This window comes from Alosa pseudoharengus, unplaced genomic scaffold (assembly GCF_046254945.1).
Source record: "Alosa pseudoharengus isolate Yale_2024_CS ecotype anadromous, Long Island Sound unplaced genomic scaffold, YU_APseudo_1.1 YU_APseudo_1.1_scf_4, whole genome shotgun sequence".
In the NCBI taxonomy this organism is placed as follows: domain Eukaryota; kingdom Metazoa; phylum Chordata; class Actinopteri; order Clupeiformes; family Clupeidae; genus Alosa; species Alosa pseudoharengus.
In genome coordinates this window covers 24869941-24888725 of record NW_027468774.1, presented here as the reverse complement: position 1 = coordinate 24888725, position 18785 = coordinate 24869941, and the positions used below count along the sequence as shown (strand labels likewise).

Sequence of the window (18785 nt, the reverse complement as noted above, 5' to 3'; positions counted from 1 at the left end):
TTGTAGTTGTGATTTTTTTTATACCTCCACATCCCTAGTTTATGTTTTGATATGATAGACCTCTGAGAGCTTTTTTGTGGTTATCACCTAATGAAGTAAACCACCCTCTAAAATAAATCGCATTTTAGACACCTGCATGCTTATCCTGGTTGAACCCATGGTTAAGACACTTGTCAGTGTTGTATAATATGAGTTTGGTATCATCTTAAATAGTACATCCTAAGCTTTAAAAGCTTTAAGCTTTATTAACTAGGGATGTGTAGGTATAAAAAAATTACAACTACAATTTGCCCACCCAGATGGTACCGATATGCTATATTTTGGGTCTTTGGCCCAAGGACTACAACTAGTGAGACAATGAACAGTTACTGACACAATTCAACAGAATGACCGTAACATAACCAATCTGCCTCTGCAGTGCCAGGAATAGATCTGACATGTGTCCATCTACAGCACCTGGATGGTGTAACTGAGGGAGAGGCCAGGCGAGAGCACTTACCGCGGGGGACTTGACCGATTTCTTCTCCCCATCGGCCCCCTGCTGGCCCTGCAGGCAGGCGTTCAGCTTCTTGTGGGTGCTGTGGGACACCTGCTTCACCAGGTCCAAGCGCTTCTCCACCTGCACAAAGATGGACAGACAGGTCAGCATCTACTGTGGGCATAGAAAGCATTGGCATTGCCATCAACAAATACAAAATTGGCACCAACACACACACACACGCACGCGCACACACACACACACACACATGCATACGCACTGCGCAAACAGTCACATAAACACCCACCACACACTAATAAGCATTCACAGAACAGAACCCCAATTAACTCTGCAAAATTTCTGTACCTGCAAAAGGTCATCACTGAGAACTTCTGTTTTTTCCGCCCTGAAACAAGCAAAAAAAAAAACCAAGAGTAACAATTAGCATCTTAGGGGCAGGGCTTGAATTATTTAAGCAGAACAAGCTCAACAAGCCACTGGGGGAATCTCACCCGTGCTCCAGCGATTAATTACCAAGCGCCCAGGAATGCGCTCCATGACCGTGATTAAATATTTGTTAGAAACAAAATGCCGTGCCAAAGTGATGACAACTTGTTTGGTTGTTTGGGTTATCTGCGAGCATCGATGGAAGAGCACGGGAACTCAGGAAAACAGCCCGCATGAACTGGCTGGGTTTCAGCGTGCAGATTCCCTTTCAGTCCCTGGTAGATATAAACAGCAGGCCTGACTGAGTTTGCGCATCCCAGTGCCTTGTTACATCCTGACCCCGGCTTAGGCTATGAAAACATGAGGGAAGTGGTCTCGCTGTGACTTCCCCTGGTCAGGCATGAGCTGGGCGTGTGCACCAGAGATGGACTCGCTCGCTCATTCCCAAGCTGTGATGTCAGCACACAATGACATCACCGCCCCGGTGTGTATGTCAGAACCTCGCACACATACACACAAGTGCCTCCACACACACACACACACACACACACACACACAGACACACGCCCCCCTCGAAAGCCCCATGAGTATAATTGGGAAACATTAGCTGAGAATGTCACAAACCCTTCTGCATGTACAACAGCCAGGTTGAGAACCTGATTTCTGGAAGTCTTTTCAGTGCTTCAGGGTTTGTGGAGACTGGGAGAGTGGGCTCAGAAACCATTCAATCCAAACTTGCCTTAAACTTTGCCAAATGGTTAAGAAATCTTCCAAGCATAAACATATTCTCACTGATATAAACAAAACAGGATACAGGAAGTCAAAACGTTTTTTTTTCTCCTGGTGCATTTAGGGTCAAGTTCATCTTGTGTGTGTTAGAACCGCGTCAGAGGTGTGCAGGTTCCTGACCTACCAGGTGAAATAGGGATGTAGAGGGACTGTATGCAGACACAGGAGCAGGGCAGCTATGAAAACAGTCCACCGGTGACGCGCGAGTCTACCGTGACCCATATGCCGTCTTGCATACATGCGGAGGGAGCAGGTTGCCATAGCAGCGCTCTCTCTCTCTCTCCCTGTGCTAATGTTAGAGAGTGAAAATAACCACTAGTGCATCCGTCCACTTCAGTTGAGCTTCAGCAGCGCCGTTATGGAAGAGGAGCCACTGGAAATGCACACAACACAACACAACACAACAGCACGCTGTTCAAGCATAACACACAGCAGTGAACTACACAAATCAGTGCACTGTACCACACATTTAGTGTCCACTGCCAACCCCAAAGCATGGCTCGCAAATGGCTGTGAGGTAAAAACAGAATCGGGCGGTTAGGTAAGATCTCAGAGACTCAGATGGACGCTCAGATGGAGATTGTGTAAGAGAGAGAGAGCGAGAGGGATCGAGACAGCAGACACACGAGTGTCAGTGTGTGTGTGTGAATATTCTCCAGCAGCCCTGAGGCCAGAATGTGGCCTTCTGCTTGGAGCCGAAAAAATAAACAAAATAATAAATTAATTTGCAAGCTGCCCGCAGCAGATGCTACAAGCTGGAATCGCTGTGATGCCGCGCCGCACCCTGGACAAGCTCCGAGGGGAAAGAGCAACAAACAAAACACGGGTCGTGACAGGCGGCCGAACGGCTCCCCAGGTGGACGCTCCCTCCCTATCTCCTCCCCTGGGTCCTCATCGGCACGCCGACTGGTCCAGGGTCAGTCCAATGCCAGCCAAAGCCGACGGCAGGTCAGGCAGCACTGCGACGCAGTGATGTGTCTTGCATAACATCTCACCTTTTTTCCACACCTGGTGCTCTGAAGTTATATAACATACAAGAGGCGCTCTGCAGGGAGCCTACAGAGAGGTGACCACAGGAACATGCGAAGGGGCTCTGGGTCCCTTGTGGATCCGACGTCTCGTTCCAGCCTGTTCTAATATCACCCTAATTGGATTGTGATGAAAGTTTGACTTTCACGTTAAAATGGGCCAGGTTGGCTTCATTAGCAGACAGCGTCCAATGACTCATGGGCCTCGGTGGAATAGAGAGCCATGTTTATGTGTGTGTGTGTGTGTGTCTGTGATCACTGTGACTATGTGTGGGTGTGAATGACTGTGTGTGTGTGTGTGTGTGAGAGACCATGTGTGTGTGTGTGACCATGCGTTCATGTATAACTGTGTGTGTGTGTGTGTGTGTTCAGAGCCATGTGAATTCCCTGAGGGCAGTGCAGTGAGTGAGTGAGTGAGAGAGAGCAACCCTTTGCTGTTCATTCAGAAGAGCCTATGAAAGGGAGGGAGGGAGGGAGGGCTCCACGGCACGCTCTGCCCAGGAATTCCACCTCTCTGACGGGGAAGGGGGGCTTCCTGCTCCAGCTGGGCTGTTGTTGTGTGACATTGAGGGGGACGAAAGATAACGGCTCACAACAGCGTGTCTGACCCAACGGGCCAGCAGCCATGCACTCTCTCTCTCTCTCTCCGTCCCTCCCTCTCTCTCTCCTTGTCCCACTTCCGGCCACAGGCCGAGCAGCCACTTCCAGGTATTGTGCCCCGGCGAGACACAGAGACTCTAGCCTCAGTGGACGACGAATCAGCATAATAGCCATTATGTCGGACCCTGTCATTTATTTCAACCCCCAGTCCTTCTCCACCCCACCCCCATCCCCCTCCCCAAAAAATGCCACTGGGCTCTGGGCGTGCGCGGGGAGGAGAATGGGGGTATTTTTATCGGCGGGCTGGGCCGAGTTGGGAGGCTGTGCCAGCGGGCCTGTGGAGCAGTGAGAATGGCCGCCATCTGTTCCCCTCGCTGGCCTCCTTTCTCTCTGGCCCTGCTGGAGCGCCACCGCCGCCACCGTCCTGTCCAACATCACATCCAGGCCACACCCACCTCCTCCTCATCTGAAGGCGTCTCCTGCTCAGGTTCAGGTTCTGTCCAGAGAGGCTGTGTGTGTGTGTGTGTGTGTGTGTGTGTGTTTTACTGAAGAGCAACCATTTGCACTCTGTTGCTGTCTTATTGTTGTAATTAAGTTCACAACGAGCACTTCTTTTCTGAGTTAAAAGCCCAATGCTGTGGTGGTTTAATGTTCTGTTACAGCATGAGGGGCTGTACGCAGAGTAATTATCTGTGTATTTAGCTCTTGATTGAAATGATGTGTGGGCACACACACACACACACACACACACACACACACACAACACACTCAGTCATTGAGTCATTGTTTAATTTACGATTACACAGCGGTAGACTCTTGTGGATTTTTCGGGCTTTGTTCAGAGACCCCAGGCGCATTAGACTGGCCATAAATTGTTTTGACGTTCTGCATGTTCTGATGTTTCTGTACAGTGCGAGTCTATTCCAGAGAGTGTGTGTGTGTGTGTGTGTGTGTGTGTGTATCGCTTGTGGCTTCACTCGCAGCTAGTTTCTGCCAAATGAATGTGCTAAATGCAAATGTAAACCGCATGGCAGAGTCAATCAGCACTGCACAGCTCTGAAGTGTACGGCACAGTGTACGATGCCCACGTTCACACACACACACACACACACACACACACACACACACACACACACACACACACAGTCACACACATATGAGGCGGAGGAGGAAACGAGCGGTGATTAACGTCCCTCGTATGATGCCAAAGTGAGTGGAGTAAAGCCATGGGAACTGGGGCATTTTGCCTTCAGAACGGCGCTAATACAAACCAGCTTTCTGGAGAGTTGGACTGAGTGGAGCACAGATTGGAAATGAAATACAGAGGGAGAGAGAGAGGGAGAGAAACAATGAGACAGATGGAGAGAGTAGGAATGGATACAGAGAGAGAGAGAGAGAGAGAAAAAAACAATGGAAAAGGGATAGAGGGGAAGTAAGAAGGGGCAAAAATAAAAAAGAAAGTCTAGCTAGTGCAGTAGAAGCCTGGGCATCACGTCGACATGTGGAGATATGTCAACAGCCCAAAGGCCTGCCTCACATCGTCCAGGCCCTGGTCCTGTGAGTGCCCTGCCCTCCTCCACAGGCCTGGCTCAGCTGATGCCCAGCCCTCTGATGCCCCGCAGCTGGGAACTTGTCATCCTCCATGTGGCTCGGGAGGAGCGGCGGGCAGAGAGGCCTGCCCCACAGAGAGGCCTGCTGCTGGGTTAGGGGTAGGGGGAGGGGGGGAGAGGAGGGCCCAGCAGATACATGCCTGAGGCAGAGGGGGGTGGGGGGCTGAAGGCAGCTGTCCTTCAGTGGAGGCCCTCACACACAGCCTGATGGGGTGTGTGGCCATGAGCGATGGAGAGGTAGTCATCTCCTGCTGACTCGAGAGTCTTCAAACGCATCTGACAAGCCGACGCAGCATTGGGGGATTGGGGGGGGGGGGGGGGCTGACATGTCAAGCACATATGCTTTCTGTGCAGGCCAGCAGGCTCATCTCTCTCTCTCTCTCTCTCCTTCACTCATTCTATCTTTCTCTCCCTCTATTCCTCTGGCTCAGTTTTGTACAGGGTAGAGTATGGTGGACAAATGCAGTCCCACAAAACAGCAAACACTTGCACGCACACACACACGCACACACACACGCACACACACACACACAGACACACATACACACACACATCCGAGCCGAGAGAAGGCCCTCCCAGCCCTGGGATCAAAGGGAAAAAGGCTGTATCAATTGAGATGGTTGTGGATGATAGATAGAGGCCCAGTTCCTCTGGCTTGTTTATTTTCAGACAGCGGAATTTCCTCTCAGGACACGGACATCACTCTTACAGTAATCTGCCTATCAAGTCTGCAGCTCTGCAGCGCCCACACATACAGAGCACATGCCTGCAAAACAGGAAAGCACTGCAGCCTATATACCCACAGGCAGTAAACACTTAGAGAGGCCGCAGATGATGATTGAAGGCAGAGATAGGGCTATGAATTAGCATGCATTACCATCCATTACGGCAATTAGCGACAATGCTGTAGCGACTTAGCGATTAGATCTGCTTACAGTTCAAACAGGTAGCGCTAGCAAGAGAGTGGTGTGGGAGGTACGGCATGGAGAAGAGCAGCAACAAGCAACAATCACTGTGTGCCTGTCAGCGCTATCTGTCACCTCACACACGTTTCACGTCACACCGGTGACCTCTGTCCGCCCGGTTCATACTGATCGTGACAAAAGAACCGTTTTGATCCAGGGAGAAAAGACAAAGTAACGGAGAGAGTCGGCACAGGACAATCAGGCAGGCGGGATGTGGGGTGTTCTGTTCAGGGAAAAAGAGTGCGGAAAAGGTTGCAGTTTTTTTTTTGTCATTTTGCCACAGGGACCAGACAGCACAAAAGCACACACACAGATGTAATGCAAGAGTGCGGTATTAATAAAACAAGATTTATGGTGAGAGAGCGAAGCATGAGACAACCGAGAGTAAAAGTGAGAGAGAGAGAGAGAGAGAGAGAGAGAGAGAGAGAAAAAGAGTCCAAAAGTCCCTCACTATTCAAACTTGTCAACCTTGCCTTTGCAATATTTAACAAATCAACGCGTGGTGTATGTGTGTGTGTGTGTCTGTGTGTGTGTGTGCGTGGTGGGAGTGGTAGTTTGAGGCGGGGAGTGGGGTTTCCTGAGCTGTGACTGATGCCTGATTATCTGACCCGGCCTCTCAGTCGGACGCTCCACCAGATGTGCTGGGTCCACCATTAAATAGCAGGTGGACCTGGGTCAAACAGAGAGCACAGCACAGCTCAACCCTCATACACTAACCCTCCTTACATAAGGCTCCATTTCATTTCACATGTATTTAATATTTGGACAGGCAGGCTCTCTTGCTCTTTCTCTCTCTTCTTTTCTGCCCTTAAGGATCACACTCACACACACACACACACACACACACACACACACACACACACACACACACACACACACACACACACACACACACACATACACACACACAGACATATGAGAGCATAAATTATTCATGTGTACACATAATGATATCTGAATAAAATAGAAGCAACGGGGTTGGACTGATGTGGAGCCAGAGGATGGACGGCCTGGTCAGAGGAGAGGGAGTGTGTTCTCCTCACTGTCGCTGGAACGCTGGCTGTCTAACCTGCAGAGGCAGCTGCTCTGACTACTGCCTTCACACTGAAAGAAAAAAACACCCACCCACGCCGCTAACCTGCCAGCACAGGGCACAGAGAGAGAGAGAGAGGGAGAGAGAGAGTGAGAGAGAGGGAGAGAGAGAGGAAGAGAGAGAGAGAGACAAAGAGCAATGGAATAGTGGGTTGGAGAGAGGAGGGCAGAGGGACAAACACAGAGAGATAGGGAGAGAAAGAGAGTGGGAGTGAGTGAGAGAGAGAGCGCGCGCAAGAGAGAGACAGCGAGAAAGAGAAAGACAGAGAGAGAGAGAGGGAGAGAGAGTTGGTTGGAGAGAGGAGGATAGAGGGACAAACACAAAAAGATAGGGAGAGAGAAAGAGAGTGGGAGTGTGAGAGAGAGAGAGAAAGTGAGAGAGGAGGGAGTAGGAGTGAGTGAGAGAGGAAGAGAGGGAGAGGCAGGGGCCGAGGGACGGGGAGCAATGGCATGACATTGGTAACTTCACACCATTTCGAGCCAGCCAATGGGTGAATTTTTTCTTCTGCTGAGCAAAAAGCCAAATCACGCTAGAGAGAGAGAGAGAGAGAGAGAGAGAGAGAGAGAGAGAGAGAGAGAGAGAGAGAGAGAGAGAGAGAGACCCAGAGAGTTTTTCTACTCCAGGCAGACAAGACTTGGGAGAAGACAGAGGGGAATGCTACCAGGCTACTGAAACAGAAAAACCCACTTACTGGAGTTGTCCAGCAAACTAGGTCGCAGCTTTGTTAAGTATGCAAGAATAACTGCGACACACACATACACACACACACACACCACACACACACACACACACAAACGTCCAGGGAGAACCATTCAGCCAGTAAAATTGTTTTGGGAAGGCAAGTACTGAATTATCTCGGATAACTTTCTACATGAAGGGTGGTCTGTTTAAGTGAGGAATACACAACTTGAGACTCAGAGAACTGAACTGGACATTGTAATCTCCAAATACTGTTACAATGAGACAAATGATACAGCACTAGAGTCTACAACACGGAAGGTGCAGCCAGAGCTGTCAGACATCCAAAGTTACCTTGGTATTCTGACCTCCAACTGCAGCCTTAAGCAGGGCTGCAAGGATGGAGGCATGGAGGATATTTCAGTAGATTTTGCAATATGTCCCTCCCAAGGCTCTCACATCATTAATAACGTGTGGGCAAGGAGAGAGAGAGAGAGAGAGAGAGAGAGAGAGAGAGAGGGAGAGGGACATTTCCCTTTTAAAAGATGTTACTAGGCAACCAGATTCAAGATTTCCATGTCCTCATCAAGTGCCAAGACATAATGCAGAAAATGCCTCATTACACTAGGACAATAGTCAAATGTACAAATGAGCAAATGAAATGAACATCAAATATGATTAAGAATGGTGTATATCACACGTATACACGTGTGTACCACACATTCATACAGTACTGCAGGCAGGATGTATTAAGGGAGCACTGCGACAGTGTTTCATACCACAACAGATCAACTGAGGAATTCATGATAAATTACTATGCTGAGATTATAGAGTTAGGGTTCCTCCAGTTACATTAACAGGCCTCCAGCTGTAGGTGCAGTGTGAAACAGTGTGATAGTGTGATCTCTATCTCTCTCTCTCTCTCTCCTTGTGTGTGTGTGTGTGTGTGTGTGTGTGTGTGTGTGTGTGTGTGTGTATGTGTGTGTGTGTGTGTGTGTGTGTGTGTGTGTGCATGTATGTGTGCGGCTTCTGTGTGTTTTGGCGGAGAAAAGACAATTTTGGGGAGGGACGGGGCTGGCTCACATGATGCTCCCAAAATACAGTGAAGGCTTATCAAAGATCTGCAGACACCAGAGAGGATGGAGAGTGACTCACACTGGACATGCTGCACACACTTTTCCATGAGCCAACACTCATTTATTTTTCTAAGGACTCTGGGTGGGGTGCTACCTCTTCAACAACAAAAAAACATGACGCAGTGGTCACCCAATACCATCTGAACCCTATTTCCTCAAAATCTCCATTATGAACATGTGTCCTCGGTGCCAAATGTTTTTCTCTCTTATTGCCCAGTTCAACATTCTCCAAAGCAGTGTCCTCTGTTTAAGATCTCACTCTCTCTTTCTCTCTCTCACACACACACACACACACACACACATACACTGTCTTCAATCATTTCCCTGTCTACTGGTCATGTTCCATCTTGTCACCTCTCTTCCCCTATCCTCCTTTAGCTATTCAGTATTGTCTAATCTCTTTGATCTCTACAAAGACCCAGACCTTTTCTGCTGGAATAAAAGCTACAACAAGACTACACTATCAAAATAACAACCGCTATTCACCGTGCACACACACAGAAGGGAGGAATATTGATGGCAAATGGGGTAAGTCATCCCACTGACATTTGCTGACGTCGCTGGTTTGTTTCAAGAGGCCAAGGACGCGCTCCACATACGAGCTTATGCCTTGATGCCATGAAACACTCAAGCAGGGAGAGAATTAGGTTACACTGTATTACTTCCCTTCATTGTGCGCCCTTCATTTCAGACCAAACCCATTACCAACAACAAGGTAGAGTAATTATGATAGAGGACAAATGAACCCTACTCCAGTCAAAACGTCTGCATTACTTATTCAAATCCATTTAAACATGCTGTGCTAACAGTTGCCATGGCAGTGAGGATGCTACGGAGGCTGGTGAGCTATACTGTAGGTGGGCTAATCCTGCTGGACTCCGTTATTGACCAGTGACACGTCGTTCATGCCTCCTGCATCAACCTTGGTGGATCTCAAGGACACGCCGACAGGCATCTCGATGATGCCATCCTTGGCTGTGCTCTGCACACAGGGGATTAAAGCAGCTCCACTGGAACTCACTGGTTCATTCCTCATGGCTTATCTGAGCCATCACACTGCTGGAATTCCTGGACCACTAAGGAGGTTATAACTTTTAGGTTATAATATTGAAACAGTGTCACTTGTAGGCTCACAGATGTGTGCGTCCTATACATTGACTTATTTGTGGCGGCCCAGCACAATATCGACATTGACCACCACACAATGATTTTCCAGGTTGTACTAAATTGTGCTTAAAAGCTGGTTAGCATCATAACCATGTTGCACTAATTGGTTAAAAACTGTTGCATTCAAGTTAATTCTACAAACATATCACCACAAATAGAATTCAATTCTGTGGGAAACACTGATGCTTTTGGGCCTTTCTCACGTCGATCTGTGTCTGTGTTAGCGCAGGGCGCAGGGATGCAAGGCTTTGTTCGGCTTGGCAGGGAGCTGAGAGCAGCTCTAAAATAACATGGCATTCATGCTATGGTCTGGGGACCCCACCCAAAACAGTCCGCCGATGGCAGTGGTACAATAATCAGCGGGATATCAGCAACGAAGGATACCACTCCCAAAAAACGTGCCCAGACACACACACACACACACAAACATACTCTCTCTGTCTCGTTCTCTCTCACTCACTCACTCACCCCTCTCTCTCTTCTCTCTCCATCACAAACACATTTCATCACATCTCTTGCTGGTTTGATAGTTGAGGCTCATCGTCCAAACTCAGCCTCTCGCCTCTGGTCAGTGGGATGTCATCAGAGATGGCACGCATACTCGGCCGCAGCACATTCCGTCCCAGAGAGAGTGCATCCAAAAGTGGATGGGAGAGGTGGGGAGGTGAGTTCCGGCGGTGGCGGCAGCAGCAGCAGCGGCCTCCAAATGGTGGCTATTCTCTCGTAATTGGACCCAGGGTATGGAGAGATGCAGCCGTGGCTCTAATTGCTTTCCACAAATCTATTACTCGCACAATCATGGGGATTATTTCCAAAGGATGGGGCCCTGGTGTGTGTGTGTGTGTGTGTGTGTGTGTGTGTGAGAGAGAGAGTTTGTGTCAGAGAGAGGGAGAGAGAGAGAATGGGCAGAGAGATGGAGCGAGAGAGAGATAGAGAGAGATGGAGATGGAGAAAGAGAGAGAGAATGAGAGAGAGAAATATGTGGGGGAGGAGGAGAAAAAGAAACCTTCTGGAAAGTACTGAGGTGGTTTCAGCACTCATATTTTTCCTGACCTTTGAGATGCAATTTTGGAAGAGTCCTTGTTTTAGCCTATAAAGCCAAAACAAATAGGCGGATTTTAATGGTGCAGCTACATTGACCTTTCAGACTTTACAGTAACTAATATCCATGACATGGATTTGGCCTCGAGTTAGAAGGCAAACAGTATGAATTGAAACAACACTCACATATGGATGAATTGGGCGTAAACAGGGATACCTTAGGCAGCATTTGTACCCCGTCTACATGTGGATTTAGAGTTACTTTGGGCCGACCACTCACAGAGATGGCAGGTGCACTAAAATCGAGGCCGACATAAAAATGTCTCCCTCTCATCTAGTCCTATTACTCTCCTCGGTGCAAATAGGAGATAAAAAACTCAGATAGGAAATGCTATGAGAGATTAAGAGTAAAGCTTAATATAAAAATACCATTCCTTAAGTACCTGCCAAAAAACTTAAAGGCAATCAGATTGTGCCATTAAGGCTATGCTAATGGCCCAGTTATTGTGTAGTAAAAGAAAGAGGACACAGCGGAGATGCCAGCACTGATAAGCCGAGCTGCCTATGGATGCTATCTCAATAAGATCTGTGCGCTGCGGGGAAATGCCTTAATGGCGTTCTTACCGAGCGGCGGGCCGTGATTTGCATTGCCGAGTGCCTTGTCCCCCACGGCGCGTTCCGCGGATGGCTGATGGAACTGGGCGGTTAGTGGAAATCCACTGTGCCGAGTGTGGATACATCCACCAACCCCTCCTCCCAACCCCCCCATCAGCAGTCACGTGGCGTTCCGGAGCCCACCGGCGTCAGCTTGAGTGAACAGAGAGAGGTGCTGACGCAGCAGCACACCTTCTACGATCCCTATGAGGGCCAGGCTTCCCATCCAAAACTAGGCCACGGCAGGGAGAGGGAGTGTGTGTGTGTGTGTGAGAGAGAGGGGGGGGGGGGCATCTGACACCACCCTCATGACTGACGCTTCACATCACCACTCCTCACCAGGTTACCTAAGTGGACAACATCCACAGCATGCCAAGTAGGCCTACAACACATTCTACCTTCTCCAAGTCAACACTGAATGGATGCCACATATTTTCTCAGTGTTTGAGTTTTAAAATGTCCCTTCCCTGACGCTTGAACCCAACGAACTTGGTCAGTCCGAGCACCCCATCTTGAATTGAATTGAACTGCATACTACTGGAGCACCCAGACAAATAGCTGCAAAACTACAATAATCTGGCCGGCTGTAGTAACGATCCTGCTTGGCTGGCGGAGAGGAGAGTCTTTAAGAGAAACCGTGGAGGGAGCGGTAATCAATCTGACTCTGGGAGAACACTCCAGATGAGATGTTACGCCGCCCCTCCATACCCCAAGCTCAACGTTTCACCACTGATTGCCTCTCGCTGGGCTTTCCAGGACCAATACCTTCAGCAGAACCCCTGGCCTAAGAGTTGAGAACGAGTCGCATAAATCAAGTCGGGGGGAGACAGCGACGCGGTGCAGTCCTCGCGAGTTGAAGACGCGGCTTGATGCAGTACGTGTCACCGCATGAGTGATGCCACGGCGAGGTAACGGCAAACTTCACTACGGCGCGTTAAGATGACACCAGACATGAGAGGAAAGCGATGATGCTATTTAAAGTCCTCAGAACCAGCGAGACGGGGCGCCCCGGCGCATGTATATCATAAAAACGGAGATAAAAGAACTGTAATGTGTGGCAACTGCACTGAAATGAGTGTAAAATAAGCATCGTCCATTACACAGATGACAGCCTCCCGGGCCGACTGACACGTCCAATGACTCAAGTGTTTAGCAAGCTGAGAGGAAAACAGTGAAGAGGGCTTCCGTGTGTGTGTGTGTGTGTGTGTGTGTGTGTGTGTGTCTGTGTGAAATGTGTTCATCACACTGGACCATTAATCTCTGTGCACACATTTGTCTATGCCCTCCACTGCAACCATAGGCCCATCCAGAAAGCCCGTCCAGAAGTGTTCCATAAAGTTAAGCTGAACATAACTGGTATAACAGCCTCTTCTGACACTCCAAAATGCAGTGAAATATAAACATTACTGTATGCATATTGATAGCTAGCACAGTAACAATCCTCCCTCACTTTCTAGAGTCTCTCTCTATTCTCCCTTTCTCTTGCTGTCTGTGACATACTTTCAAAAGGGGACACAGCCTCCCTCCCAGATGGAACTGAGCCTGTTGAAACCGCAAACATATACCTCCAGCCCTTTGGTTTGATAAAAATACCCCATTAACCCAGAAAGAGAAAAGAGGCGTGGACATAAACCAAACCATTGATTTATGAAGTAACACATATTAATAAAGTCATCTATAAATCATAAGTGTAATGGAAACAAACGTCGACATCAGTCTTATAACTGAGGGCTCTGCAATTCACTAATCAAATGAGTCATGAGTTATTTCCATGTGCTAACTACTTTAGGTTAGTGCTCTGAAGCGCTTTTAGGGCTTAGGGGCTCTGATACGCTAACTGATCTAAAAATGACAGTGCTGTTACAGTGTAATAACACCTCATGACAATCAGAGCTGTGCATTTCTTTAACAATGAGAGGTACAGCATATTTGGATGGCAGACACCTGCATCTATGTGGTGTCATCCCAGGTGTTCAACACGCTACCTGAAGGTCAATGTCCCTCAGAGGACAATGTCAGATTTCAAAGCCCTTGTCTGTATTTGTGTGTGTGTGTGTGTGTGTGTGTGTACGTATGTGTGTGTATGTGTGTGTGTGTGTGTGTGTGTGTGTGTATGTGTGTGTGTGTGTGTGTGAGTGTGTGTGTGTGTGTTTGTGTGTGTGTGTGTGTGTGTGTGTGTATGTATGTGCGTGTGCATATGCATGTGTGTGTATGTTTGTGTAATGTGTGTGTGTGTGTTGAGAGTGCTGCTGGGCTGTGACACTGGGCTGTGTGCAGAGGCGTGCTGCTGTGTGACGCAGGTGAAGTGTCGCCCCTTGTTTCCCTCCGCTGTCACACAGTCTGGACTGGCCTGACCTCTCCGGTCCTGTAGGATTTAATCATTACTCGCAGCACCCTGTTGTTTGGGAAACAAGTTGTTGCTCATTATTCCGGGGCGCTGCCGACAGAATGCCTCAGCAGGCTCATGCCAGTGGACCGAGGGGCAGTCCAGACTGCATGCTGAGAATACCATCACGCCGGAGGCATTAACCACTGTCAGCTACGCAGGCATTAACACGGATGCTGCCGTGCCCACACACCTACTGACACACATGTGCACAATGCAGACACACACACACATTCACACACACACACCTTGTGAAACAGTATGGAGCTGCACATACAAGCACACACATACACACTCTCTCTAACACACACACACTTTGGCACGCACAGAGCAACGTCCAAAGGGAAATCCGGCACTGCGTGAGCCAGTGGTTACTGATTGACACCTCTCCAATGCCCCTGCTGCTGATGCTGGCCTCTACTGACCATAACAGTAGAGAAAAACAATACTGTGGTGGCAGACATTTCCACAAACCAAGTGCTCACTATCTGAAATGAAGACACACAACTAAGAGCCACTATCTCCCATTACGATATGTCACGGAATGGTGCACACACCTTATGCCCCCCCCCCCCTCCACACACACAGTGCCACGTAGTTCACAAGCTGCCTCCATAGGTGAAAAGCAGGCCCTGAGATAGGGCGGGGGTGCTGAGAGACACACACAGTCTACCAATGTGAAAGGTCAATAGCTGCACATCAGAGAAACACAAATTAGCATGACACTATCACCAGGAGAAAACACCTTGTCAAATAACCACAGTAGATATTTCATCCAAATAGGTGGGTGATTTCATAGTGGGCGTGCGACGGAAAGAGACCGTGATTGGATGTAATAGTTATTTTATGGAAGTCAATATACTCTGCAAGATACAGTAGATCCATGTGCCTTAGTGCACCTCGGATGCAAAGCTTTGGTCTGCAACGGCGCGGGAGAAATGGTCATGATATGGGTGTGAGATGGAACCACTCTGCTTTCTCTTAGATGACCGTAGCAGAGATTACTGCGTACTGGAAAACATTGCACCTTTTCCATTTTCCTCGCACGTCGCATAGACCGCATCCGTCTGCATCAGCTGTAAAAGCATCCTAGAAGCCTTGCTGACATTGATGGTATGCAATATCCTGACCTCTCGTACAGAGATCGCCAAATGATATCTATTGTCAAAAATAATTTATATTTTTCTATTAGCCCCGATGATAAAACATTTGGTGAGGGCGAGTAAGCGTGTGTAACATCGCTGTAGGGATCTTCTGAGGGCATTGCGCCTCTCTACCTCTGCAGTAACGTTAGCCCATTACGCAAATGAGACCATTGGCAACGCAATTAGGACTTTCACTTCTGGTATAACAAGAAGCCTGAAATGGATCTTTCTAAGAGGATTGTGCAGCAGAAGCATCGCCAGGCTGACTCTACGGCAGTTGCATAGCCAGGTAGTTTCCATAAATCACTGGAATAGCATCATTAGACAACTCATTCTGATAAGGAGGATTTCCCCATTCAAACTTTCTCAGATTTCCCAAACCCAACACCTCAAGGCGTTCAATTCCGTGACGGAACAGCGGGGAGGCAATGCTTACCTGCCTACCGTCTGGTTGGCAAGCTGTCGCATTCGATTGAATTGCTTCTTCATCTTGTATTTTTCTGCGTTAACACCTAGAGCGAAAAAGACTCCGCATATCTCTGAAAATAAAGGCCCGTATTCCGGTGCGGCACACGAGAAAAATCCGCCCTGTCGCAATTCCCTTCCTTCATTGCAATTGGAAACACGCACGGAAAAATCTGAAAGACATATTTTCAATGCATTTTCCTCCACATACGGCTACTCCCTATGAGGAGATGCTGGGGCAACTCTACGCTGTGGGCAAAGTGACAGCATAACGACAAGAAGCCGCTGTACGCTCTTGCATGCTGGGAAAAGTAGTTCTGATTAGTCACGACTCCAAAATCGGTTTTCCTCATCAGCCGATGCCTCAGATAGGCTGCTGGTCGAGAGCGAGGCTGTGAGGGAGGAAAGACCGGTTCAAAATAATATCTGTGTTTTTGGATGGTCGCGCCAGAAAATGGGACGTAGTAGAATGTTCTAGCCTACTTTAAACTCACTGTAGCCTAGTCACAAGACACGGCCATTTAAAAAAGCTTGAAGTTGTTGGGATGTAATTTCAGCACCAGCTGCACAACCAAAAATGATTCAAAATCAACTTGATATTGCACAGGGAGATTGATCGTTTGGAAATGCATAGACCAGAGTCGACAGCAGGAACAGTAAATAAATGAGACAGCCATAGCCATGTGAAAACACCGCCCTCAGGTGGTTCAGTTTTGCTAACACATGTTTGATATTTTATTGACACGGCGCAGTAGAAGGACAAATAATTCACATTTCTGAATGTAAATGGATAGCCACATGGAAACCATAATGTTTGTGTGATTTCACTAAAATGTAGACGTTTTTTTTTACATAATGCTGTCACCTGCCAAGCATAAAGTTATGACCTTGGCTTTGCCTTTGACATCTTGAGAAATTAATGATAATGATACATTAATATTGTGTAACAAATGGCTACTTTTTACATTCAAAATTCATTCATAAATTCCATTCATATATTGTCATGAGAAGGATACATTCTGGTGTGTACACTATCCAATATAGTTTATTACAGTCACTGACAAAAATAGTCCTCGCTTCAGAAAAGCTAAGCCTGTCTTCTGAAATTGCATCAGAAATGCAAGCAGCTGCATTAAATCTGTCATCCTGACACTGGTCAACAGTCACTTTTCAAGTGACCACTACTCAGTAAGCAGCATTTCACAGTGTTTTGCCTTTTTTTAAAAACACATGGAAATAAGTGTCACACAGAAGCCCATGAGGGCACAAATGCTTTCAAATTGATGAGGGAAAACAAAACTATTCAGGGGATGGAAACGTTTTCGGAGTGAACACAAAAGTACTGGGAGTGAACACAAAGGTTTTGTGGGGGAATGGAAAAGTATTTCAAGAAGTGTGCAAAATTGGAAAATAAGAGGGCTCTGCATTGACTGTCCATTACACTTTTTAACCCATTTTGTAAATTTGTTTAGAAAGGCAAAACAGCTTCCTGTTAAATTTTTACTGTGTGATCACTTTGAAGTGACTAATGGGTCAACATTCAATATTCAATGGTCAATGTAATTGCTGATGCAATCAGTGCATTCAGAAGACAAAATTACTATTCTCAGTGGTGGTTGAAAACTTTCGTCAGTGACTGAAGTTCTGGGACAAATCACCTCTTAAAGAAAGCATCAGTGATCGAATTTACCAGTATATGAATGCATCCCATTCTGATAACAAATTCTTAAAAAACCTGATTTTATAACACATTTTTCATGCAACTGGAAATTTTATGACACTGCAATATAATTTAACTAGATGTACCGCAGAGCGGTACAAAATATGACCGCCGCCCAGTCCAGCAAATTTCTTCCACTAAAAGAAATCACGCTGAAAGGCCTATATGATTCTAACTGTCTCACTAAATTGCATTATCCACACTCAATTCTCACTGGTATCTGCTAGACAACAAGTACCAAAACATGATTAGTTCATAGATTTCACATGTAAAATGTATTTTATACAACCCCACCTCCATCTTGCCTGTTCATAATTCTGAGAAATTCTTGATTGTTTGTGTTATGTTTATGTCATGTGTGTGTGTGTGTGTGTGAGTGTGTGTGTGTGTGTGTGTGTGTGCGTGCTTGTGTGTGTGCCTGCGTATGTGGCTGTGCATGCAAGCGTACATATGTCTACTGTGTGAGTATGTGTCATACGTATGATTACTGTGAATGTATGTGTGTGTGTGTGTATCTGTTTGTGCACATGTGTGCACATGAAATGGGTTAACATGACCCCTGGAGGCAAACATACGGGAAAAAATGGTCATCCTAGGCCCTACAGTTCTCAAGATATTCACAGAGAACTGTGTCTGCCCTACCCTCCTTTCGGGGGGTCCAGTCCAGCGGGGGGGCTACAGATCAAAACGAAAAATGACGGTTCCATGCTATCCATGTGGGGGTACATGCCCACCAAGTTTTGTGTACCCCGGTCTTTCAGTGTCCCAGGAATCATTGTTGGTGTACGTCACTAAATGTACACATACATTATTTTATTGTAAGGCCCCCCATGAACGAAAGTACACAAAACTTGGCATGCATTCGGAGGGTGTCATAATGATCCTACACTTTTAATTTCGTGCAGTTTTGACCTTGTCAGCCAGAGATATTGTGATGAAAACACCTAATTTTTTGCTTTTTAATTTTTAACTAGGTGGCGCTATACATGAAATAAGTGGTAATGGGATGGGTTGACATGCCCCCTTAAGACCAACATACATAAAAAAGGTGGACCTCCTAGGCCCTACGGTTCTCGAGATATTCACAGAAAACTGTCTCCGGCCACCTACAGGCCAGTTGGTGTATAGTAACATAAATTAATTTATTGTGTGGCCCCCCATGAACGGAATTCCACAAAATTTGGCGTGCATACAGAGGGTGTCATAATGATTATACACTTCCAATTTCGTGCAGTTTTGACTATGTTAGGTCACAGATACCTTCAATTACAACACCTCATTTTTACTTTTTTGTGTTTAACTAGGTGGCGCTATACATGAAATGAGTGGTTATGGAATGGTTTGACATGGCCCCTTGAGATCAACATACAAAAAAACAATGGT

The 18785-nt window shown here is 47.2% G+C and overlaps 1 protein-coding gene across 4 annotated transcripts in view; it reads right to left on the bottom strand.

Annotated features, from left to right (window-relative positions):
• The window catches only part of arhgap44a (Rho GTPase activating protein 44a), a 37589-nt gene extending 21664 nt beyond the window's left edge, over positions 1–15925 (bottom strand). For all 4 annotated transcript variants that reach the window (XM_076265487.1, XM_076265485.1, XM_076265486.1 and 1 more), the window contains exons 1-3: positions 15654–15925; positions 845–884; positions 500–619 (exon numbers count right to left, since the gene is read on the bottom strand). In XM_076265487.1, the coding sequence (XP_076121602.1) occupies positions 500–619; positions 845–884; positions 15654–15706 (213 nt within the window). In that variant the 5' untranslated portion in view covers positions 15707–15925. The remainder of the gene's footprint in view (positions 1–499; positions 620–844; positions 885–15653) is intronic.
• Positions 15926–18785: the final 2860 nt, after the last annotated feature.